Source organism: Eretmochelys imbricata, chromosome 3 (assembly GCF_965152235.1).
Source record: "Eretmochelys imbricata isolate rEreImb1 chromosome 3, rEreImb1.hap1, whole genome shotgun sequence".
Lineage (NCBI taxonomy): Eukaryota > Metazoa > Chordata > Testudines > Cheloniidae > Eretmochelys > Eretmochelys imbricata.
In genome coordinates, this window is record NC_135574.1 from 103,283,839 (window position 1) to 103,306,493 (window position 22,655).

At 40.1% G+C, this 22,655-nt stretch overlaps 1 protein-coding gene across 10 annotated transcripts in view; it reads right to left on the reverse strand.

Annotated features, from left to right (window-relative positions):
- The window catches only part of AHI1 (Abelson helper integration site 1), a 196,338-nt gene that overhangs the window by 18,849 nt on the left and 154,834 nt on the right, over nucleotides 1-22,655 (reverse strand). For 9 of the 10 annotated variants that reach the window (XM_077813079.1, XM_077813080.1, XM_077813085.1 and 6 more), the window contains 3 exons: nucleotides 17,284-17,349; nucleotides 15,218-15,380; nucleotides 13,671-13,774 (listed from right to left, as the gene is read on the reverse strand). In XM_077813079.1, coding sequence (XP_077669205.1) covers nucleotides 13,671-13,774; nucleotides 15,218-15,380; nucleotides 17,284-17,349 — 333 coding nt within the window. The remainder of the gene's footprint in view (nucleotides 1-13,670; nucleotides 13,775-15,217; nucleotides 15,381-17,283; nucleotides 17,350-22,655) is intronic. The other variant, XM_077813081.1, reaches the window with a different exon arrangement.

Sequence of the window (22,655 nt, forward strand, 5' to 3'; positions counted from 1 at the left end):
CAGAGGCAGGGATAGAACCCAATTCTTCCAGAGCAGCATTCAACTGCCTTAAGTCCCCTAAGGTAGGTTTTCCATTCCTCTGATCACCCTAGTAGCCCTTCTCTGCACATGTTCCAGTTTGATAGAAATAGGATGAATTTAGTCTAAGCCGACAGGAGAGAGCTCCCTTGTTGGCTTAATACTCCACCTTCACAGGAGGCGGTAGCTATGTCAGCTGGAAAAGCTCTCCCAACGACCTATCACTATCTACATGGGGGGTTACGGTCGGCATAATTATGTCACTCAGGGGTGTGGATTTTTCACACCCCTGAGCAATGTAATTATACCAAAGGTCTCACGAGTGTCTTGTACAATGGTAATAACACTTTCCTATCTTAACTGGCAATACCTCACCTGATGCATCCTACGATTGCATTAGCTTTTTTCATGGCTGCATCACATCGGTGGCTCAGTCATCCTGTGATCAACCAAAACACCCAGGTCTTTCTCCTCCTCTGTCGCTTCCAACCGAGTCATCCCCAGCTTATAGGAAAAATTCCTGTCAATCCCTACCTGCATGACCTTTCACTTTGCACTATAAAAGTTCATCCTATTTCTATTACTCCAGTTTTTTGGTCATTCAAATCTGCTTGTGATATTCCACTTCTCCTCCACATTGGCAATACCTCCCAACTTTGCATCATCTGCAAATTTTATTAGTACACTCCCACTTTTTGTGCCAAGATTAATTAATGAAAATGTTAAATAAGATTGGTCCTAAGACTGATCATTGAGGAGCTCTTCTAATAACCTCCCTCCAGTCTGACAGTTCACCTTTCAGTATGACTCATTGTAGTCTCTCTTTAACCAGTTCCTTACCCACCTCTTGATTCATATATTAATCCTCATCTTCTCCAGTTTAACGAATAATTTCCTATGTGGAACTATATCAAATGCCTTACTGAAATTAAGGTAAATTAGATCTACTGCATTGCTTTTGTCTAAAAAAAATAAAATAAAAATCAATCCATCTTCTCAAAGAAAGAGATCAGGCTGGTCTGTCATGATCTACCTTTTGTAAAACCATTTGATATTTTATCCCACATACTGGTATGTTCTTAACTATTTTCTCTTTCAAAATTTGTTCCAATACCTTGCATACAACTGAGGTCAAACTAACCTCATGTAATTAAAGATCTTATTACTGTCACCACAAAATGCTTTCAAAACTGACAGGTTTCAGAGTAGCAGCCGTGTTAGTCTGTATCCGCAAAAAGAACAGGAGTACTTGTGGCACCTTAGAGACCAACAAATTTATTTGAGCATAAGCTTTCGTGAGCTACAGCTAATCTATAATTAGTCTCCCTGTTGTTCATGAGAAATTAATGAGCTTCTGTGTTGGTGTCCCATCCCCTCCAACCTGTCCTTGTCCCAAGTCTCTCTTCTCTATACCTGGCACCTTGTCCTACTCTCCACTACTCAGGCCTCTCATGCCACCCCAGTGCAAGTCTCCTTGCCCAGCAGACCCATTTCCCCCCTCTTGGCTCCTCATCCAATCTCATCCCACTACTGGCTTCCAGACCCAGTCTTCCTTCCTGGGCTCCTCATCTAATTTCAGATTTTCCCCTGGCCTGACTCCATGTCTCAGTCTCTTTGCCCAGTCTGCGACAGTTCTGCCCCAATACTACAGCTCCTTGTCAGATTCTCCTTCCCCTGCCACCACCTCCTTCCCACAACTGGTTCCTAGTCCCAGTCTTCACCTCTCCCCAGAACCTACTCTAATCTCCTCATCTGGCATCAGTGTTCCTCCTATCCCCCCCAAAAGCCAAATAGCTCCTGGTCCTACCCCCATTTCCTTCACTAGCTCCCAGTCTCCCCTAACACAGCTTCCAGGCCCAGCTGCTCCCCCCTTGGCTCACAGTCTCTTTGCCCAGCCAGTCCCAGTTGATCCTCCAGCTCCCAGTCCACTGCCCCAAATCTAAATCACTGTTTCTCTCCCCCAATCATCTGGGAACATGGAATGCAGGCCAGACCCCTACTGATCAAATTTTCTGATGACACAAAGCTAGGAGAAACAACGAGGAGTCCTTGTGGCACCTTGGAGACTAACAAATTTATTTGGGGATTTGTTAGTTTCTAAGGTGCCACAAGGACTCCTCGTTGTTTTTGCCGATAAAGACTAACACGGCTACCACTCTGAAAGCTAGGAGAATTGTCAACAGTTTTGAAGAGAGAGCTAAAGTTCAGAGGGATCTTGATAAGTTAGAGAACTGGGCTATAGACAACAAAATGAAATTCAACACACACACACATGTAGGGTGCTACACTTAGGAGAGAAAACTCAAATGCACAAATACAGAATGTGGGATAACTGGCTTGGCAGCAGCATTGCTGAGAACAATCTGGGAGTTGTGGTGGATCACAACCTCAACATGAGTTAGCAATGCGATGCTGTTGCAAAAAAGCAAATGCAATTTTATGGTGCATTAACAGAGGTCTAGCATTCAAGTAATGGGAGGTGATAATACCACTCTACTCAGTGCTGGTTAGACCTCAAATGAATTATTGTGTCCAGTTTTGGTCAGCAGTGTATAGAAAGGATGTGGAGAAACTGGAAAGGAGGTGAACAACAAAGATGATCAAAAGGATGGAATACAAGCCATATGAGCAAAGGCTGAAGGAAAAGACTGTTACCGACCTTTTCATAACCGTTGTTCTTTGAGATGCGTTGTTCACGTCCATTACAATTAGGTGTGCGCGCGTGCCGTGTGCACAAACATTGGAAACTTTTCCCCTTAGCAGCTCCCCTCTGGATGGCGGGGAGCCCCCTAGAGTGGCTCCCTCATGGCAGTGTATATATTACCCTGCTGGCCCGACATCCCCCCTTGGTTCCTTCTTGCCGTTGACTCCAACAGAGGGGAAGGGGGGTGGGTATTGTAATGGACGTGAACAACACATCTCGAAGAACAACAGTTACGAAAAGATAGGTAACCGTCTTTTCTTTGAGTGTTTGTTCACGTCCATTCCAATTAGGTGACTTCCAAGCTTACCATAGGAGGAGGGTAGGAGTCATGGAATTAATGGAGAACAGCTCTGCCGACGGCCGCATCATCCGTGGCCTGTTGGTTAATAGCATAGTGGGCTGTAAATGTGTGTACTGAAGACCAGGTGGCAGCTTTGCAGATCTCATGGATAGGGACCTGAGCCAGAAAGGCTGTCGAAGATGCCTGTGGTCTGGTTGAATGGGCCATGATTGCTGGGGCTGGAATCTTGGCCAACTCATAGCACGTGCGAATGCAGTCTGTGATCCAGGACGAAACAAGAAGACCCTTCATTCTGTTGGCTATGGCGACAAACAATTGGGTCGACTTGAGGAAAGGTTTTGTTTGCTTTATGTAGAATGCCAGGGCTCTCCAGACATCCAGGATGTGCAGGCTGAGGTGTCTCGGGCTCGTGTGCGGTTTTGTAAAGAACACCGGTAAGCAAATGTCCTGACCCATGTGGAATTGGGAGACCACCTTGGGAGAAATTTAGGGTGAGGTCTATGCTGCACCTTGTCCTTATCAAACACTCTGTAAGGTGGTTCAGAGGTGGAGGGCTCTTAGCTCGGGCACCCTCCTCGCTGATGTAATGGCCACCAGGAACGCCAGCTTCCAAGAAAGGTAGAGGAGGGAGCAAGGGGCCAGGGGCTCATGAGTTTGGAGAGGACCAAGTTCAAGTTCCAGGTTGGGAAACGGGGGCGAGAATACAGGAACATCCTTTCAGGACCTTTGAGGAATCGCCCCACTATAGGATTAGAAAACACCGAGCGCCCAGAGTCCCCTGGATAGAAAGCTGAAATGGCTGCCAGGTGTACTCTGTTGGAGGAAGGGACTAGACCTTGATGTTTAAGGTGTAGGAGGTATTCTAGAATAATTGGGATGGTAGCCTGGAGTGGTTGAAGGCACTTGGGTTCACACCAACGGGAAAACCTTTTCCATTTCGCCAGGTAGGTCGCCCTAGTGGAAGGTTTCCTAGTGCCGAGGAGAATGTGCCTCACAGACTAAAAGCACTACCCTTTCATGGAATTTAGCCACACAGTTTCCACGCCATGAGGTGCAGGGATTGCAGGTTCGGGCGAAGGAAGTGCCCGTGGTCCTGTGTGATCAGGTCTCGGTGGATGGGCAGTGCAATCGGGGCCTCCACAGACAACTCTATAAGGGTTGTAAACCAATGCTGATGGGGCCAAGACGGGGCGATCATGATTACGTCGCCCTGTCTCTGTGAATTTTGAGGAGGACCCGGTGGACAAGCGGGATAGGAGGGAAGGCATATTTCAGACTCCTGCCCCATGGTATTAAGAATGCATCGGCGACTGAACCCAGACTGTGGTTTTGGAAAGAGCAGAACTGAGGGCACTGACTGTTGCTCTTGGTGGCGAACAGGTCTAGCTGGGGATAACCCCACTTCTGGAAGACTGACTGTATGATGTCCGACCTGATTGATCACTTGTGCATGTGGTAAGACCTGCTGAGGCAATGTGCAAGCTCGTTCTGCACTCCTGGGAGGTAGGATGCTTCGAGCTGAATGAAAGGCGAAAGTCTCTCTCTTTATTGGTGCGTGGCTTAAAGGCCTTGCAGATCTTGCAGTGCTCAGCTTGGTGAGACTCTCCCAGACACCAGAGGCAGGAGTCAGGGGGGTCGCTGTTGGGCACAGACTTGCGGCACATGCCGCAAGCTTTAAAACCCTGAGCTTGCAGCATGCCCCGCAGCCCAAGGCTGGTGCTGGAAGTAGCTTCCAGACACCTGAAACAAAGGATTTCTAAACTACTGATAATTAACTGATAACTATGTACGAGGGAGAGAACGTTCGAACACCGCCATGGATGGTAAGAAGGAACTGAGGGGGGGTTGGGCTGGCAGGGTAATAGATACACCGCCATGAGGGCGCCACTCTAGGGGGCTCCCCTGCCATCCCGACGGGAGCTGCTAAGGGAAAAAGTTTCCGACGTCCGTGCACACTGCACGCACACACCTAATTGGAATGGACGTGAACAATCACTCAAAGAAGAACTGGGTATGTTTCATTTGGAAAAGAGGAAATTGATAGCGGTTTTCAAACACTTGAAAGACTGCCATAAAAAGATGGAAAAAAGTTGTTCTCTCTTGCCACAGAGGGCAGGACAAGGGGCAATGGGCTCAAACTACAGCACAGCAAATCTAGATTAGGAAAAACTTCCTAACTGTAAGAACAGTAGGACAATGGAACAGACTGCCTTGGGAGGTTGGGGAAACTCCTTCACTGGAGGTTTACAAAAGGAGGCTGGATAGCCATCTGTCTTGGATGGTTCAGACACAACAAATCCTGTATCTTGGCAGGGGGTTGGATTAGAAACCCTTGTCGTCCCTTCTAACCCTATGATTCTGTCCCAGTCTTATCAGACTTCTTGTCCCAAACGATTTCCTCCCTCCACACAGTTTGGCTTTTGTCCCCTTTTCATTTGAATCAGACAGTTTTCTTTTTCTCATGGCGTACGTGCCAACAGAGGGTCACCGAGAGCACAGGATGCTTTTCAGTTCCAGTGCTCAACTCCACCATAGGTCAGAGCAGCTGGGAGCAGCCATTACAGGGAAAGTCCTTCTAAGCCTCCACAGCCCTGGGCTGGAGTATATTCTCTGTTGCTCTGTGGGGATAGTGCATGCATAGGCTGGTCAGCACAAGGAGCTGTGAGCGTCTCAAGCATACTCAGTGAAGATGGAATCATCTGAGGTTTTAGTTGTTAAGCTCTAGCAAGTCTCTACAAAGCAATTTTTAACATGGGCAAAATAATATATTTTTCCTTAGCCTCGTTCTCCTTGTTGGTAGAAATGACTGAACTGTGCTGGCTGAAGTAAAATGAATAAATAAATAAATAAAAAATTTCAGCCTGAAGAGGACATCCTCAGACAATTTCAACCCAAACAGCTAAAGTTTGGCAAAGTCATAAACAACTGAAAACAAGGTCTTATAATGGGAACATAATAATGGCTATACTGGGTTAGACCAATTGTCCATCTACCTCATTATCCTGGCTTCTGACAGTTGCCAATGCTAGATGCTTCAGAGGGAATAAAGAGAACAGGGCAATTATGAGTAATCCATCCCTTGTTTTCTAGTCCCAGTGTCTGGCAGTCAGAAGTTCAGGACACCCAGTGCATAAGATTGTGTTCCTGACCATCTTGGCTAATAGCCATTGATGTACCTATGCTCCATTAACTTATCTAACTTTTTTTGAAATCAGTTATACTTTTGGTCTTCACAATATCCCCTGGCAACGAGTTCCACAGGTTGACTGTGCGTTGTGTGATGAAGTACTTGCTTATGTTTGTTTTAAACCTGCTGCCTGTTAAATTCATTGGGAATTTTTAGGCAACCTTAATAATAGGTGGTGCTGCCAGCCCCGACTATAAGAAAGACTCCCTTCATTCGTCATAGGCCATTAAAAGTTATTTTCCTTCATAACTTGAAGTCAATTGAGACTCATTGTGTCCAACATTCTAACATACTTAGTATTAGTGATTCAAGGTAATCCAGATTCCAACAATCAAACGGCTAATTTGTAATTGCTAGGGCCGAGATTTTCTTGATGTCAGATTGGTAACACAGGTGTCTGAAGTTTTTCTATCCACAGAACACATACCATATGATACAGACAGCAAGTTCCCTCATTGTGCCCTCCCTCAACCAGTGTCTCCACGCCCTTTTAATCCTTTGCCTTTTGACAGAGATTGCCAATAGAACTGCAAATTAGTATCAACTGTAAAGGGGTATTTTTTCCCTTTATTTACTTTTTAATCTAATGATGTGGCCATTTGTTCACTAGCAGGTATATGAAGATCATCCCCAGTCTAGTATGATGGAATAATAATAAAAAAATACTTTGCACTTCTACAACACCTTCCATTCCAGGATCAAAAATGCCTTCCAATCTAATTGGCCTTGTAACATCTCTGTGGTAGGTATTTTTGTCCCAATAATGCAGATGGGGCAACAGAAGTAAGATACTTTCCCAAGGTCACACAGAAAGCCAGTAACACAGACTTAAATAAGAGGACCTAGGTCTCCTGGATCACAAACCTATACTCAATTATAAGACAATCCCTTCCTCCCCTAAACTACAGTTTAAGTTTTATGAGTTGCAGATTGTGACCTAGAGCATCTCCCAGAGATCTAAGTGTGTGCGGGGGTCCTCTGAGTGCAGATCCCTCCATGCCTGCTTGGAAGGGGAAGAAGTTTTTCTCTCCATGGCAATATACTCTTCCTGCCTAGAAGCATGTAGATGGCTCCTGTGGAAAATGCTGTCATGAGTTTTGGAGACAAGGTTGGGAGGAGTCCATGTCACCATTTCCTGCTAATTCTGCCTTATTTCTCCAAACACTTCCCCATTGAATGGACAATTGGCTGGAAACTCTGTAAGGTGAATCCTGTGGAGTTTTCTTGCCCCTCTGGTCTCTTTATTGGGATTTAGTATGGCCCAAAATTACTTTTATAGACAGCTGATGTTTTAAAATTAGACTTACCCTGGCATATATATTTCTGAAACTATCAGTTCAGTTTTGGATGTCTAGTAAAGCACAGGGCTTCAAACACAGTGGAGATGTGGAACTCTGTGTTAATCTAACTGGAAAAGTGCAAATTAAATGTTAGTAATAGTGGCTGCTTTTGAATAGAGACATTTCAGCATGACAAGAGAATTGAATAGCATCATAACAGATCAAAAACAAAAAGGTGGAGTATGTTAGGGTCTTATCTTGTCCATCAGAGAAATACCATTTACAGATAACAAAAAATGTCTGTCCTCTCTGGATGGATCTTAGTATAATTTCCTTCAGAAAACAGTATGACTAGTTTCCCAAGAACAAGAGATGTAACTATTCTCTCAAGAACTGGATTTGCTGAGGTGTGTCTATCATACACAATGTCTAGTGGTAATCTGTGTGCAAGATCACTCAGAAGCTTTGCAGATCTATTCTAGGGAAGCACTGTCTCTTTGAGTCCAGGAGGCGGCATTGCTTCTAGAAGAACAGAATTTTAAGAGTACTGGACAAGGCTGGACCTTGCATTATTGAAACACATTCTAATCTGATTGGATAACACATTTTTGTGGGGCTTCAGCCTCTTCTTTGGCTCTTCAAAATGCATGAACAACTTCCATGAACTTCCAAATCTTTTGTTCTGTTTAAAGATGAATGTTAGAAAGGCCATGAAGTTAAGTCATGGAGGTACTTCCTTGTTCAGCTGAGAAAAGGCACAAGGGAGGGAGGATTATATTCTATTTTTGATGAAATTCAGTGAAAAACTCTAGCCATAATATGTCAAAATAGTCTTGAATAATGTTTCCAATCACTCTCAGTTAGGAGGCCTGATACACTAAGCCCTATCTGCAAATGCACCCAGGAGGATGGACCCTACACCATGAAGAGCCCCAGAGACTTCAGGGGTCAGCCCACATGGACTCAATTGCAAGACTGGGGCCTTAGAGAGTTGATGGCAATACCTGCTTCTGGTGGTGGGGAAGGGAAGAGTATTATTCATGTTTATTTAGATTTATAAACATAAAAAGTGCTTATCCTAGGCTCTGGTCCTCACATAATTAACTTTCAGAATAACACTAACATAGATTTAGAGAATGATTAGTACTGCCCCTCTCCTCCCACAAGAACAGAGCAAGTTCAAAAGTGTTTATAACAAAAGGGGCTCCTAACTAAATTTTAAACTTTGTTTGATAAAAAGAGCCCTGGAACTATAGGCCATGAAGTTTCTGATAGAATTTTATATTGGCAGTTAGATGTATGTTGTAAGTAAAGATGAATATGAGCTAATTTTGTGGCTCAGGAGTTAAGTAATTCAAAAGGCAGGAGAACAAAGTTTTGCATCAAGTTGTTAGATTATATATACAAAGTGAATAGTAGAAAGTGATGATACCCTCCCAAAAAACACTAGTGGATCGTAGACTGCAAAAAAATGGTCCGTATTCACAGGACCCAAAGTGGTCTCTAAGAAGTAACATACTTTGCCACTGATGTGATTGTATTAGTTCATTATAAAAGTCTAGAGCTCAGACTGATGATTGTAATCAGGGCCGGCTCTAGGTTTTTTGCCGCCCCAAGGAAAAAAAAAAAAAAAAAAGGATGGCTGGAATTGTGCCGCCCCAAGCATTTGCTCGTGCCTAGAGCTGGTCCTGATTGTAACCAAACCATCTCAACAGTATCTTTTTTTTGATCAGGGTTTAGCCATATGTGCAATCTTGTGTGACCCAAACCACATTAATCTTCATCTGCTTTTTTTTGAAGGTTCAGCCAGTCAGTCAGTCAGGACTTAAAAATATCAGAGAACAATCACACGTATGACAACTCTCATATTCACGATACTTGTAATCAGAATTAACTTATATATTTGAGGCACCTTAGAGCATAAGCTTATGCTCAAATAAATTTGTTAGTCTCTAAGGTGCCACAAGTCCTCCTTTTCTTTTTGTGAATACAGACTAACACAGCTGCTACTCTGAAACCTTATATATTTGAGCATTTCTCAAAAAGCGCATAACAAAGCACATAAATGGTAGAGTTGGTCAAAACTCTGTCTAAACATTTTTTATCTTAGGTGGTTTTTTGGCCCCCCCCAATAGTTTTGATCATATTTTTCTAGTTTTCAGTGAAAAAAAAAATCAAAGCGTAACAAACATTTCAGTGAATAGTCAAATGTCAAAAAATGTCACATAATGTTGGTAATTTTTTGTTTGTTAGTTTTTTGTTTTTATTTGTTTTGGGGTGAAATTCATAGGATATTTAAAAATACTTTTTTCCCAAAATTTCCCTTGAAAAATAATTAGCACTATTTGATTTTCTCTAATAAAGGCTATATTTATTGACTTCTTTAGAAAGTTTAGGGGAAAAAATAAAAGTAGCAGCCAGAATAACTGCTGTGTACTTGCTATTATATCGGGATTTCCATACTAGTTCAGGACATCAAGCTGTGGACAATCTAGTCCAATATCCTCTCTCTGACAGCGGTCACTACCAAAGGCTTCAGAGGAGAGTGCAAAAAACTCCAGGAACAACAGTTAAAGCATAACCTGCCCATAAGGAAATTTCTTTCTAAGATTCCCTAGTTAGTGGTTGGCCGATGTCCTGAGATATTATGGTTTAGGCCATATTTACAGGATGGGGGACTCTATTCTGGGAAGGAGTGACTCTGAAAAAGATTTGGGGGACTTGGTAGATACTCATCTGAATATGCTCACCTAGAGTGACGCTGTGGTCAAAAGGCCTAATTAAATCCTTGGATACATAAATGCGGGGATCTTGAGTACAAGTAGAGCAGTGTTATTACCTTTTTTACCTCTTTTGAGCTTACACTGAGCTCAGACCTAAACAAGAGCTCTATGTAAACTCGAAAGTTTGTCTCTTTCACCAACAGGATTAGCCCAATAAAAGATATTACCTCACCCGCCTTGTCTCTCAAATATTCCTGGGACCAACACGGCAACAACAACAATGCAAACAACCTTCTGAATAGTTTACACACTCTCCTAACTCATAATTTTCTCCATTTAACCAATTTTTAAATCTCTGAATGCCTTTTCTTTCTGCTGTATCATTTTTGAGATAGGATGACCAGAATGGAATGCAATGTTCCAGGGAGGGCATCAGATATATAATGGTTGTATAATATTCTCAATACTGTATTTTTATCCCATTCTTTATATGTATACACTACCATTTTTTTTTTTGACAGTCACTGAACATTGAATGGTCCACAATGAAGCCCTGTTCATTATTAGTACATGCTTGGTAAATTTAATTTTGGAGTAGAATCTAAAGATTAAACACACACACAAAAATATTTTCCCCTAAAATATTACTGAAACTACTACTAGAGAAGAAATTATTAGAAAGATATAAAAATGATTTCCTTTAAACAATATGGTCTTAAAAAGAAGTAAATGACCCTTCAGACTGTGGGTAGTGCTCCTTTACCAGGTTGGCTATTTGTTACAAATTAGTTGTGATTGATGTTCACTGTTATACCAAAAGGTTGTTGTTATTCAATCATCTAATTAGATTTACTCTGGATAAAAAAAAAAATATCTCAAGACAAACACAAAAATAATCTTTATTAAGTCTAACTACGACAGATCTTTTCCCTTTCTAATTTCTGTGTGTCTTTGATAAACGGAATTTCTAAAGGTAACACTGATGATCTGATTAAGCTACCTACATCTGGAATAAGAAGATAGTGGGAATGGGCTAAGGCTTTCAAATGTCTATCGGTGTAATTAAGCAACAAAATGATAATGCAGATATTGGGAAAATTCACACTAGTCTAGACTATTATAGACTATATAAACAGAAATTACTCACTATTCAGTCATATAATACCTTTTACTATATTTGTGCCAGTATGCTTTAAAAGAGAGTATACATTTGTATTTAATTTGTTTACAATTTGGAATACTGTTTTGGCTATGCATTTCTAATAAAGTCTTATAGTGGAACAGCTATGAAGTAAAGCAGCAGCAGAAATATTTCAAATTATTATTTCTGGTCAATATAGTGATTAATTTTACAAAAATATAATTAGAAGTATTCAGTAAGTGGATTTATGATAATTGTTGGCTTCAGCAGAGCTGAGTGAATAATCTGTAATAAATAATTTGTTAGATTTCACTTCTCTCTTCCCCTACATGAAATGTTATTTCTACACGAGGAGGTTCCAAATAGCTCTTTGTGAATATCTGAACCTCAAAATTTGCAATATGTTGGTAACATAAGTTGCATGATATTTTCTTTGTTTAGATGATTTAGTTAACTAAGCAATACAGTATACATTTTGAATCTTACAATCAAACAAAATTTGAACTTCATTTTGGAAAAATATTTGAAATTTCTAAGTTAAAATTATTTTTTTCGTAAGTATTTGTTAGTGAAGTTTGATTACCTGAACATTTGTGGAAGCAAACAGAAGAGGGTTACAAACATGTTCAATTCAAAAATCATTTTAAAATTCTTACTAATATTAATTAAACTTGTTTCCTTTATTCATTATAAAAAGAAAAGGAGTACTTGTGGCACCTTAGAGACTAACAAATTTATTTGAGCAAAAGCTTTTGTGATGAAGTGAGCTGTAGCTCACGAAAGCTTTTGCTCAAATAAATTTGTTAGTCTCTAAGGTGCCACAAGTACTCCTTTTCTTTTCGCGGATACAGACTAACATGGCTGCTACTCTGAAAACTATTCATTATGTATGTTTACTTTTGCTAAAAAATTATCCTATAGTTTAAGACTGTAATTTTCACCCTTTCTTCAGAGGATGAGAATATCACTTATTAAAAGGTTCTAATCTACGTTGTATGGAGATGCGAAAGTCACACTGTCTGCTTTACACGTATCCTTCCCATATACTCTCATATCTTTTCTCTGTGCTAAACCAGTGCTGTATTTCTTTCCCCTCTTACACAATACATTTTCTCTACCTTGAGCTGGGACAGGTATTTGTGCCTTTGTTCTAGTTCCTGCACCCTGAATTCACTCTGTCAAGCCTTAACATCGTGCAAAAGCATGGAAACAAGAATGCCACAACGAATCAAACGTATAATAGAGAGTGCGATATATAGGCAATGGTACACAACATGATGAGAACTTGCCAGTTGAACATACAGCTTGGGAATGCTTATCTAATAGGTACAGGCAGGATCCTGAACATACCTCTATGGTAGGATATCTATATATTCGCTGGTGAACAATACAGAGTTATTTTACTTATAAAGTGGTTTAATGATTAAAAATTACTTCTATAAATGTAAATTTCAGAAATGTGTTAAATATTTTAAATAGAAAATAGGTTTCTTTGGAACAAAGAAAATGCGATGAACCTGCAGAAAGAGGAAGGGACCAGAAGAAACAGTATTCTGCTTCTGTTTATGGATTTCCCTGCATCTCTGTCCTTAACTCTCCCAAATTAGACATGTAATGTAATAGGCTGAGTTAGTGTCGATTCCTCTCCCCATATCACCTGTAGGGAGCAGGGACTGAGAGGAGGGACTTAACTCCTTTTGAATAAAAATGTCTGTTGCTCAAGTAAGGTTTGGATGTGGCATATTGCTCTGTTTGGTGAAGAGGCTTTAGGGTACCAAATGTGTATGCTAATTAGGAAATTATTACATGGATTGAAAACTTCTTCCACCAGTTATATCATAGGTTTTATCTAAGCCATTTGATAAATAAGAAATTTTAAGAACAAAGAGTACAATTTTGAAGATATATATACACATGCATTGTGGATGTTGTGTTGCCCAAGACTAAAAGCTGAATGCCAATATCTAAAAAGTAACAAAGGGGGATAGTTCTCTATAAATTCATCTTCATACTCATGCTTCAATATCTATTTTCCTATGGTTATGTTCCTGCCCCCTTTGAAGTAAATGGGAGCTTTGTCATTCATTTCAATAATGCTTTGTTATTGACTTCAAAGAGAGCAGGAGCAGGCCCAGCATTTAATTGACAAATCATGGAAGTAACTGGATCTAGGCAACAAATTTGCATAGAACATCATCTGAAAACACAGTTGTTTGCCTAGGGAAAGATTCTGAATGTTCTGTATTTTATCAAACAAGGCAGGAAAATTAAAATCCATATTCTACAGTTTATGGTCCCCTCCTCTCAAATAATTACCTCATGTGGAACTGGATATCTTACTTCTGCTTCTGTTTGTTCACTGTGTAGAAGAGGAGTAGAATCTGGTACTAATCCAGAAGACTGTTCCTTTTCATATTCAGCTAAAAATATAACACATGATTCAATTCACCATTATGTTTGTCATGAAAATTATGTAATAAAGAATGCAGTTAATAAAAATGTGAATGGCAGTGATATTATTATTATATAGTTAATACTGAGACATTAGCTTCACCAGTCAGAAAATATTTTTCACCAATTTTTTTCATTAGAACTTTTCCTTTTTTAATTAAAATTTTCCAATAAACTCTAGTCTTTAGCATGATTATTTACTTTAGCATAGTTATGACCACTACAATCATAAATGCTCAGCAAATATTAAAAAAGGATTAAACGTTTAAATGAGTAAAAAGTAGCATGTGTGGTCATAACAACTATATTTCAAAGGCTATCAAAAAAGTACCATGCTCACTGCTAGTAATGTATAATACAACCGAATAGTATAAAAGAGGGTCACCCGATGAGGTAAGGACAGATCTCCTGAAGTTATTTTGCACAGCTCTCTAAGTTTTTTCTGAGATTTATTTTTCACCTTTCCCAAGCAGTAAAAGCCGCTGCTGAAGATTAGATCCCAGATATCAACCTTTGGGCTATTCTGGTTAGGGAATTTCTATGTTCCAAACACCAGTATCATCACTTATTTAGAAAAGAAAATTAGATAACTGTAATTCTTATTCTCTGAAGAGATAATCCCAGTGGATTTCTACTCTTGAATCCATGCTTCCAGCACATAGACAGATATCCCATAATTGGAAAGTTCTGAACCGATAGGGAACCTCTAGCAGCACGGTGTGCAACACTATGCCAGAGAGGCTCCCTAGGCTGCTCCCTATGTTCTACAATTAGCTTTTAGTTTAGTTTTGTTTTGAGATTCAGGCTGCATCAGTGTTCTTTAGAAGTTGTTTTTAATGGCTAGGACAAAGTGGCAAATTCAGAGTTTGTACCTGGGACTGCTGTTTTAACTGGCATTCCTCTTTTAAATCCTTAGAATGGAACTGAATTATTGGGGAATGAAACATCTCCACCAGAGTGGGGAAAAGTTGTATAACTTCAACAGGTAAGTTAATATTTAGGCGCCTGAGATGGCTGAGTCCAGGAACTATTACCAAGTGAAGTCTCAGATGCTTGTGAACTATCTAGATGCTGTGGGAACCCCAAAGAGCTGCCAAGATACTATGTGAACCAGGTGGTTGTGTGCGGGGGGGGGAGGAGGCGGTGAGTGAGGAAGGAGGTGGTTGGTAACTGCAAAGATACTGTGTGAACTGGAACGTGAGACTGCAGTGTTGATACTTTTGAAAAGTACAAAGTACTACATGTTAACATGCTATTTTATACATAATTTCTGCATCACAGTAAGTTCTTGATATGTCATGTGTATTGTATAAACATATGTATTCAGAGTAATAAAGCAGAATAGCATGGTAAAATCTTGGACCATCAGTTAAACCCATACTGGTATACCAGGAAGAGAACAGTAAACTTACTTTCACCAGCCACATAATTAGCTGGAAAATAGCCTTGCTGTCCATTTGCTAGGCTGCCAAACCACCAGTTATCATTATCTTTGTATAACACTTGGATAATGTCACTGCGATGGATGGTTAGCTCATCTGATCGATGCGCTGTGTAGTCATAAAGAGCCACTACCTAAAAGAGAGATAAGACCACCACATCTTTATCACAACTGTGCCACAGAGAAAAAAGCGCAACATTCACTTCCTCTTGCAGAAAAGCAGCTGAAACCAAAGCTGCACTTTGGTAAAAGCTGAGGCTGTCTCAATTTTTGCTAATGGGATCAGGGGTGGTGGGAACGCAGCAGGAGAAGCAAGATAAAGGACTGTGGGATTGTAGAAATGGTTAAGAACATTCAATACACTAAGATTAGCTTCAAAACAGCAGCTGCTAGTTTTATAAGCAATTGACTTGTTAAACAAAAACAAAACAAAAAAAACACAACCCTTAGTACATTCACTTTCTCAGAATTGTTACACCACTTTCAGGTCCAATTCTGTGTGTGTGTGTGTGTGTGTGTGTGTGCACACCAAACATATATGTTTGAATAAATACTTCAACAATGTGACTGTTTTACTAGATGGAAAACTCCAATGGAACAATTTCATTATAAAGCTTTATTTTGATCCTTTCATTTATTTGTAACGTTTTGTTTTGAAACAAATATCTGTTATAAACAATTTGTACATTGGGTCCACATATTATCTACATAATAAAGCCATTTGCCTTTGAAACATGCTACATCAATACTGCCACTAGAAAAAATTTTAATAGGCTTCTCCCACCTTTCATAATACATAGAATACACAACCACCAATCACAGCCTTTCCAACTGCCCTGAAAATAAAAATACCATGGATCATTTCTTATTTAGCTTCCACAACTATATGATCAGGGAGTGATTTCTGTCCCATTTTGGCCAACAGAGAGTAGAAAAGAGTAAAAACAATAGAGGAGGTATGAACAGATATGAATCTCCACCCTCCCCAAACATAATTATATTATATTTTACATAAACTATTTTTGCCACCAAAGCATATCTGTATATCACAAATAGCGACCAGGGATATTAAATAAATTGAAAAGGGGATGCTTCTATAATCTTAAGTTTAGTGTGGAACTGTGTGATTTGGCCAGCCTCAAAGCATTAAGATCAGCTCAGCTACTATTAGACAGGAATCTATCCAAACTTTCACTTAGCTGCCACTAACATATCTAAAGGACCAAAGAAACTAAGTAAATGAATACATCCCTCTCAATTATACCTCTCCTCTCCAAATCAGGAAACACAATAATATGATCAAAACCAACACTGCCAGTGTAAAATTTAGATGGATGCAGCTTACACGATCACATCCAGCAAGTGGTGCTCTGAGAATACCAACTAATTGAGAAATGAAAGGACTCCTTGGAGATAATACTGTGAAAACCAATAGGTCACTTAAGGTAAAAGGAACATAAACTTGAGGTAAATATTCAACAAAATGCACAAAATGAAAGGCAGACCAGAAAGTGCTGTGTATTTTTGCACTCTCTTATAGTAAAATGTTCAGTGGATGTTCAATATCTGAAAAAAATTACAAAAATCTAATGACATGACAAACTTGCAACAATCTTAAAAGAAAAGCAAGGCAAATCAAAATTTAGGTACCATTGTATTTTGTATTGTGATTGGTTTAGGGAAATTAGGGAATCACTGATTAAAAATAAAAGTGGAAGTTACTGGATATCTGGACTACAGCTGGGCAAATAACTAATTTTTTGGTTCACTGGCAGAAAAAAAAAATTATGATTTGGGTTGAAACAGACCCCAAAATTCCAAAAACTTTCAGGAAATCAAAAAAAATCTGTTCTGGATAAAACAAACAAACAAAAACATATCCCTCACCCAAAATGTTTAGTTTCCAGGCATTTTTAAAGGGCTAGATTTACAAAACGGTCAGAGGAGGAAGAGTGATGGTGGTGTAGATTAATATTTCCAAAATTATAAATACAGTGTAGCAGGTATTGAAACAATAAACAATTGCATAATACATACTCTCTCTTGCACTGGTGTAGAATTATTTGCTCCTCTCACACATGATGTAACCAGAAGGTCATCACTCTAAAAGAAGAAATTATTTTAACATTAGCATGCAATATTTTGGTAAGGATAGTTTTCAAAATGAGCATTTGTCATATACTGTAAACACAACAGTGTAATGTAATAAATATTAATTTTTGTTTTCCCAAGGGAAAATACAAGTGAGGTTGGAGAATATTCCTAGCAGTATTGATTAAAAGGTATTTAGGAGAAGATTTAATTAAAACTCCTTTGCTATATGCACCCCACTAAAGACAACTCCTTGTGGTAAGAAAAAAGGCTGTTAATGAGGACTCATTCTGAGCTTGCCTGCCTTACAAATTACACAATGGAGATGATGCAGTGAATTTCACCTCTGATTTATTATGCTCAAACTGATTTTTTTTTTAATATAATGGCTCACTTTTGGCTGATTTGAAACAATCAACCTTTTCACTGCTGGTTCTTAACAGCACTTTGCTGCCATTATTCATTATCCTTTCACTGAAATAAATGGAATAACATTAACATTTTAGCAATGCTACAAGTGTGCTCAAACTTGGATGTACCAGTACCTGGAAAGTTTGATGTAATTCAAATAGCAAAACTACAAACCTTTGGCAGGTTTCTCCAAATTTAGAAGCATTTGCTGACGGTAGATTTAGAATTGAATAATTATGATAAAACTATTTTTCTCCAGTATACCGAAAGCAGCTCCCTCAGAGTAACTGAACTGATACAAGGCATTTGTCAGTGCTACTGAAATAGCGAAGGTGTCAATTGCCTAATTTATTAAAGGAGAAACCAGATTCTCCTGGATTTTTTTGCATGCTGAAAAGTACATACTACAACTCAGAACAACCAGTGTGAAAGGGACTAAGATATTTTAATGGGAGAATCAACGATGGGCATTTGGAAGTGACATTTTCACCCACAGCAGATTGTGCTAAATTATAAACCAGTTGAAAACTTATGAGAAATCTCATTCAACCTCTATTTCTTTCATCTCACACTCACTTCAAATGTTTTTGGCATCTATAACTTTTTCCTCTTTCCTTCTCTCTTAAAAAAAGATATTTTAACTTTTTTTTTCAAGCAAATGAATGCACATCTTAAATTTGATGCTGCTTTTATTCTCCCAGTACTATTTCCATTAGGCCCTCACCATGTCTTTTTCAAAGGACCATCATTATAGCACTCTGCAGCAAGGAGAGCAGAATTTGTGGTCTCCTCTGAAATCTCAAGTGACCTGCATTCCTGCCCCTGCAGAAGTATACTGCACTTTCACATGACTACTAATCTTAACTCATCTAGGAGAGGTATATTTGGTAACCATGAAACTTAAGCAACTCTAAACTCATCTCCAGCTCATTTATGAGATACAATATATAATATTCAATATGGCTTTTATCATATTAACCATACATTAGTAAAGTATCAAAGCAAGTAGCTGCAGTCCATTCTTACATTTTACTAGCATATCTATTCCTACTACCAAAGTGCTACTGAATTTTTGTAAAGTATACACACAGTGATTAACCTTTAAGACTCATCTGACAAATATACAGGATCTGAACACCCCACATCTGTATTACAGTACAGTTTAAAGGGCTTGTAAATGGCATACTGGTAGTTAACAAAGCCATGCAGGTTTCAGCCTATTCCTCACCTTTCATTCTCTGAGCGGAGAGAACTCTGCAGGCAGTGTGCTTAGCCTGAAGGGTGGGAGTTGTTGCTCAACAGTGATTCATCAGGATTATTAATAATATTATTTAGGTAACTAGTTAAGGAACTTATATAGTTCCCCTTACAATACTGAATGTTTCTCTCTCCTTTTTGTAAGGTATTTGTATTCTAAAGAAGGTCTCATCAAGTTCTCCTTACAGTGAGGTGAGCGGTTAGGAAATAATATTCTCAAAGCCATGAGCCACCCCCCAGAATATTTTGAATGCTCTCAGATGTTGTGCTAAACTTTTATTACAACATGAACCCAAGGAGTTTCCACTTGAAGGAGTACATAGTATATTTTTAATTGGTGTACGTGTCAGTGTGTGTACAGAGCCCAACCAAGAGCTGGCAGAGTGAGCGTTCAAGCAGAGTTATGACCACAGCTGCATGCTCCAAACACAGGGACTGGTAGCAGGATAGGGTCTGATGTGGTGAATAAGTAATTTCCCCAGTACACTTACGCTCCCATCTAAATTTCCGAATAATACCATGGAGATATAACTGGCTCCTACAATACTTTTAAAACATGACTCCTTTTCACAGTGTCAATAAAACCTATTTCTTTCAGAAATGTCCTAAAGCCTTGGACATATCTAGCTCTAGCATGACTCTTAAGACATCTCCTCTTTGCTGTAAAGTGAAAACAATTCAACCATGTTGTATTCAGATTCCATACCATTGCTATTTTTGGAGTGTAGGATGGATGTGTTCAGAGTTGGAGCTAGCACGCTATGAGCCAGTCCACCTGAGAGAGACAGGATGAAAAAGCTAACTCGGAATGCCCTCTTTTGCCACATTAACCTTAGCTGAACAAAGCCTTTGTGACTGTTTAAGCCCTTCCATGGAAGAACCCCCATAGATGGAGTTCTGTTGGCGACATGGCTACCTAGGTGGTGTCAAGATTTTTAGGATGAAGAGGAACAAAGGACCCCACTTAGCCCACTTTAGCAGCTTGTTGCTTGGGAAGTCCTTGCCTCTCCCCTGAGAGGTCCTGCCCTGCCTTCCTTAGACCATATAACTGGAGAAGGTGAGCGTAGCCGAGGCCCATGTACCTAAGGATTAGGGGAAGGTTTCTCTACCTAGACCCTGAAGATGGAACAGGTGCCCAAGCTGGGTATTTTCTCCACTACTACTGCTGCAGTTCCTTCAGATGGTTATGATACTTCCTAGATTTCTACCTCCCACTCAGTATGTGCATTTAAGATTACTCTTCCTCAGGTGTAATAAGCTAGTATTTTTCAAAACAGATCATTTTTGTTATCTTCTACCCATGTTTCTGATCTGCAAATTGCATTACTTATGCTATTCACTCCCTCTCCTACATTAACAGATGTAAAATAAGGCTGGTTCTAACACCAGTCCTTCAGTATCCCACCGACAGTATTGCTAACCATCAGGCATTTAAAAACCATGAGTCACACGTCCCCCCCCCCCCCCCATATTTTGATATTGGCTTAAAAATCATGAGATTTAAAAAAAAAACAAAACACCACGATACATTTTGCGTTCTTTTTATTTTACTTGAGATTGCGGAGCCTCTAGGATGCATGCAAGTCACATTTTCCAATTTTTCTCCATAACCATGAGGACTAGAAACTTACCGTACTTTAAAAAAAATGAAAATTTGTGATTTTAACATAATCACATGGATCCTGAAGCCTAAGAAAATATTACAAGACATACAATAAAATAACAAGAATTGCCAACACTGCCAGACACTTCCTCCCACAACTCTTTTCTATCAAAACATCCCTTATATATTTTTTAATATGTTTTGTACACAACAGTATGGCAATCTAAACCAATTTGTATTCTATTTTCATGCCAGATTTTGTGAGACAGTATTAAATTACTAAATTCCAAATATAGTAAATTTTCTGCATTCCACAGGTACCTATACACTCCTTATGTATAACACACAGGGAAGTTCTCTTGAGTAAGGAGCCAGTACCCTCACACTGGGTGTATGTTTGTATCTGAGGTGATCCCGAGCCATAGGAGGAGCCAGAAGAAAAGTAAGAAAACCTTAAACCTGTAATCTCTCAAAATACAGGGAGCAGATGCAAAAGAGAAGTAACCTAAGTAGCAGTCTTGCAAGATAGGCAATGCACAACCAATTACTTAAGCTGAATAACCAAATTACTCATCCAACGCTCCACAGAAATTCACATACAAAGAGAAAAATACAGTGAAAGAAATGACTCTTTACCTGTATCTTTCATATAGTCTGGAATCTGGTACCTGGTTCTCCAGTTTTATACAATGCTTGCTTTACAATGCATATTTCTGATAACTACGATGACGCTAACTCCCATTTCACATCTATGTAAGCAAGAGGAAAATCAGACCCTGGATGTCTTGCTGGGTGACTGTACTATTTCCATTTTTGCTGAATGGAAGAGCAACCAGTCTCCTTTCAAGATGACCCAAGAGGCCAAGGGAAATCAGCATCAATAACTCCCACTTGTGTTTCCCCAGCTTAGAAGTCATTAAATTTTTTTTCTGGAGTTTCTGCCAGGAAAAAAAGATGGTTACCTACCTTTCCTAACTGTGTTCTTTGAGATGTGTTGCTCGAGTCCATTCCAACAGGTGTGTGCGCGTGTGCCGCGTGCACAATCATCGGAAGTTTTTACCCTAGCAGTACCCGTTGGGTTGGCTGTGAAGCCCCCTGGAGTGGTGCCCTTGTGGCGGTGTATATAGGTCCCTGCCGACCTGCCACTTGCTCAGTTCCTTCTTGCCAGAATACTCCGACAGAGGGGAGGCATGCAGGATTTGGAATGGACATGAACAACACATCTTGAAGAACAACAGTTACGAAAGGTAGATAACAGTCTTTTCTTCTTCGAGTGATTGCTCATGTCCATTCCAATAGGTGACTCTCAAGCAAATTCAATGGAGGAGGGGCTGGAGTTCACCGCGTTGCTGATTGCAGCACTGCCCTGCCGAATGCTGCATTGTCCCTCGCCTGTTGGATGATGGCGTAGTGCGACATGAAGGTCTGGATGGAAGACCACGTTGATGCCTTACATGTATCCTGAATGGAGACTTGTGCGAGGAACGCAGCGGAAGACGCCTGCGCTCTTGTGGAGTGCACCATCAACACTGGGGCTAGGATCTTAGCCAGGTCATAGCACGTTCTGATGCAGGACATGATCCATGATGACATGCACTGGGATGAGATGGGAAGCCCTTTCATTCTCTCAGTGATTGCAATAAAAAGCGGTGGTGACTTAGGAAACAGCTTTGTGCGTTCAGTGTAGAAGGCTAGGGCACGCCTGTCGTTCAGGGAAGGGAGTGCTCACTCTTTGTTGCTGGCATGAGGTTTAGGAAAGAATACTGGTAGAAATATGTACTGGTTAATGTGAAACTGGGATACTACCTTAGGTAGGAATGCTGGCTGAGGGCATAGCTGCACTGTGTCCTTGTAAAAGACCATGTGGGGGGCTTGGAAGTCAGCGGTCTGAGCTTGGAGACCGTTCTGGCCAAGGTTATGGCCACCAGAAAGGCCACCGTTCAGGAAAGGTAGGCTAAGGGTCAGGTTGCCAGGGACTTGAAAGGAGGACCCATGAGTCCTGAAAGGACCAGGTTAAGATCCCACTGAGGAACGGGCTGTCTCACCT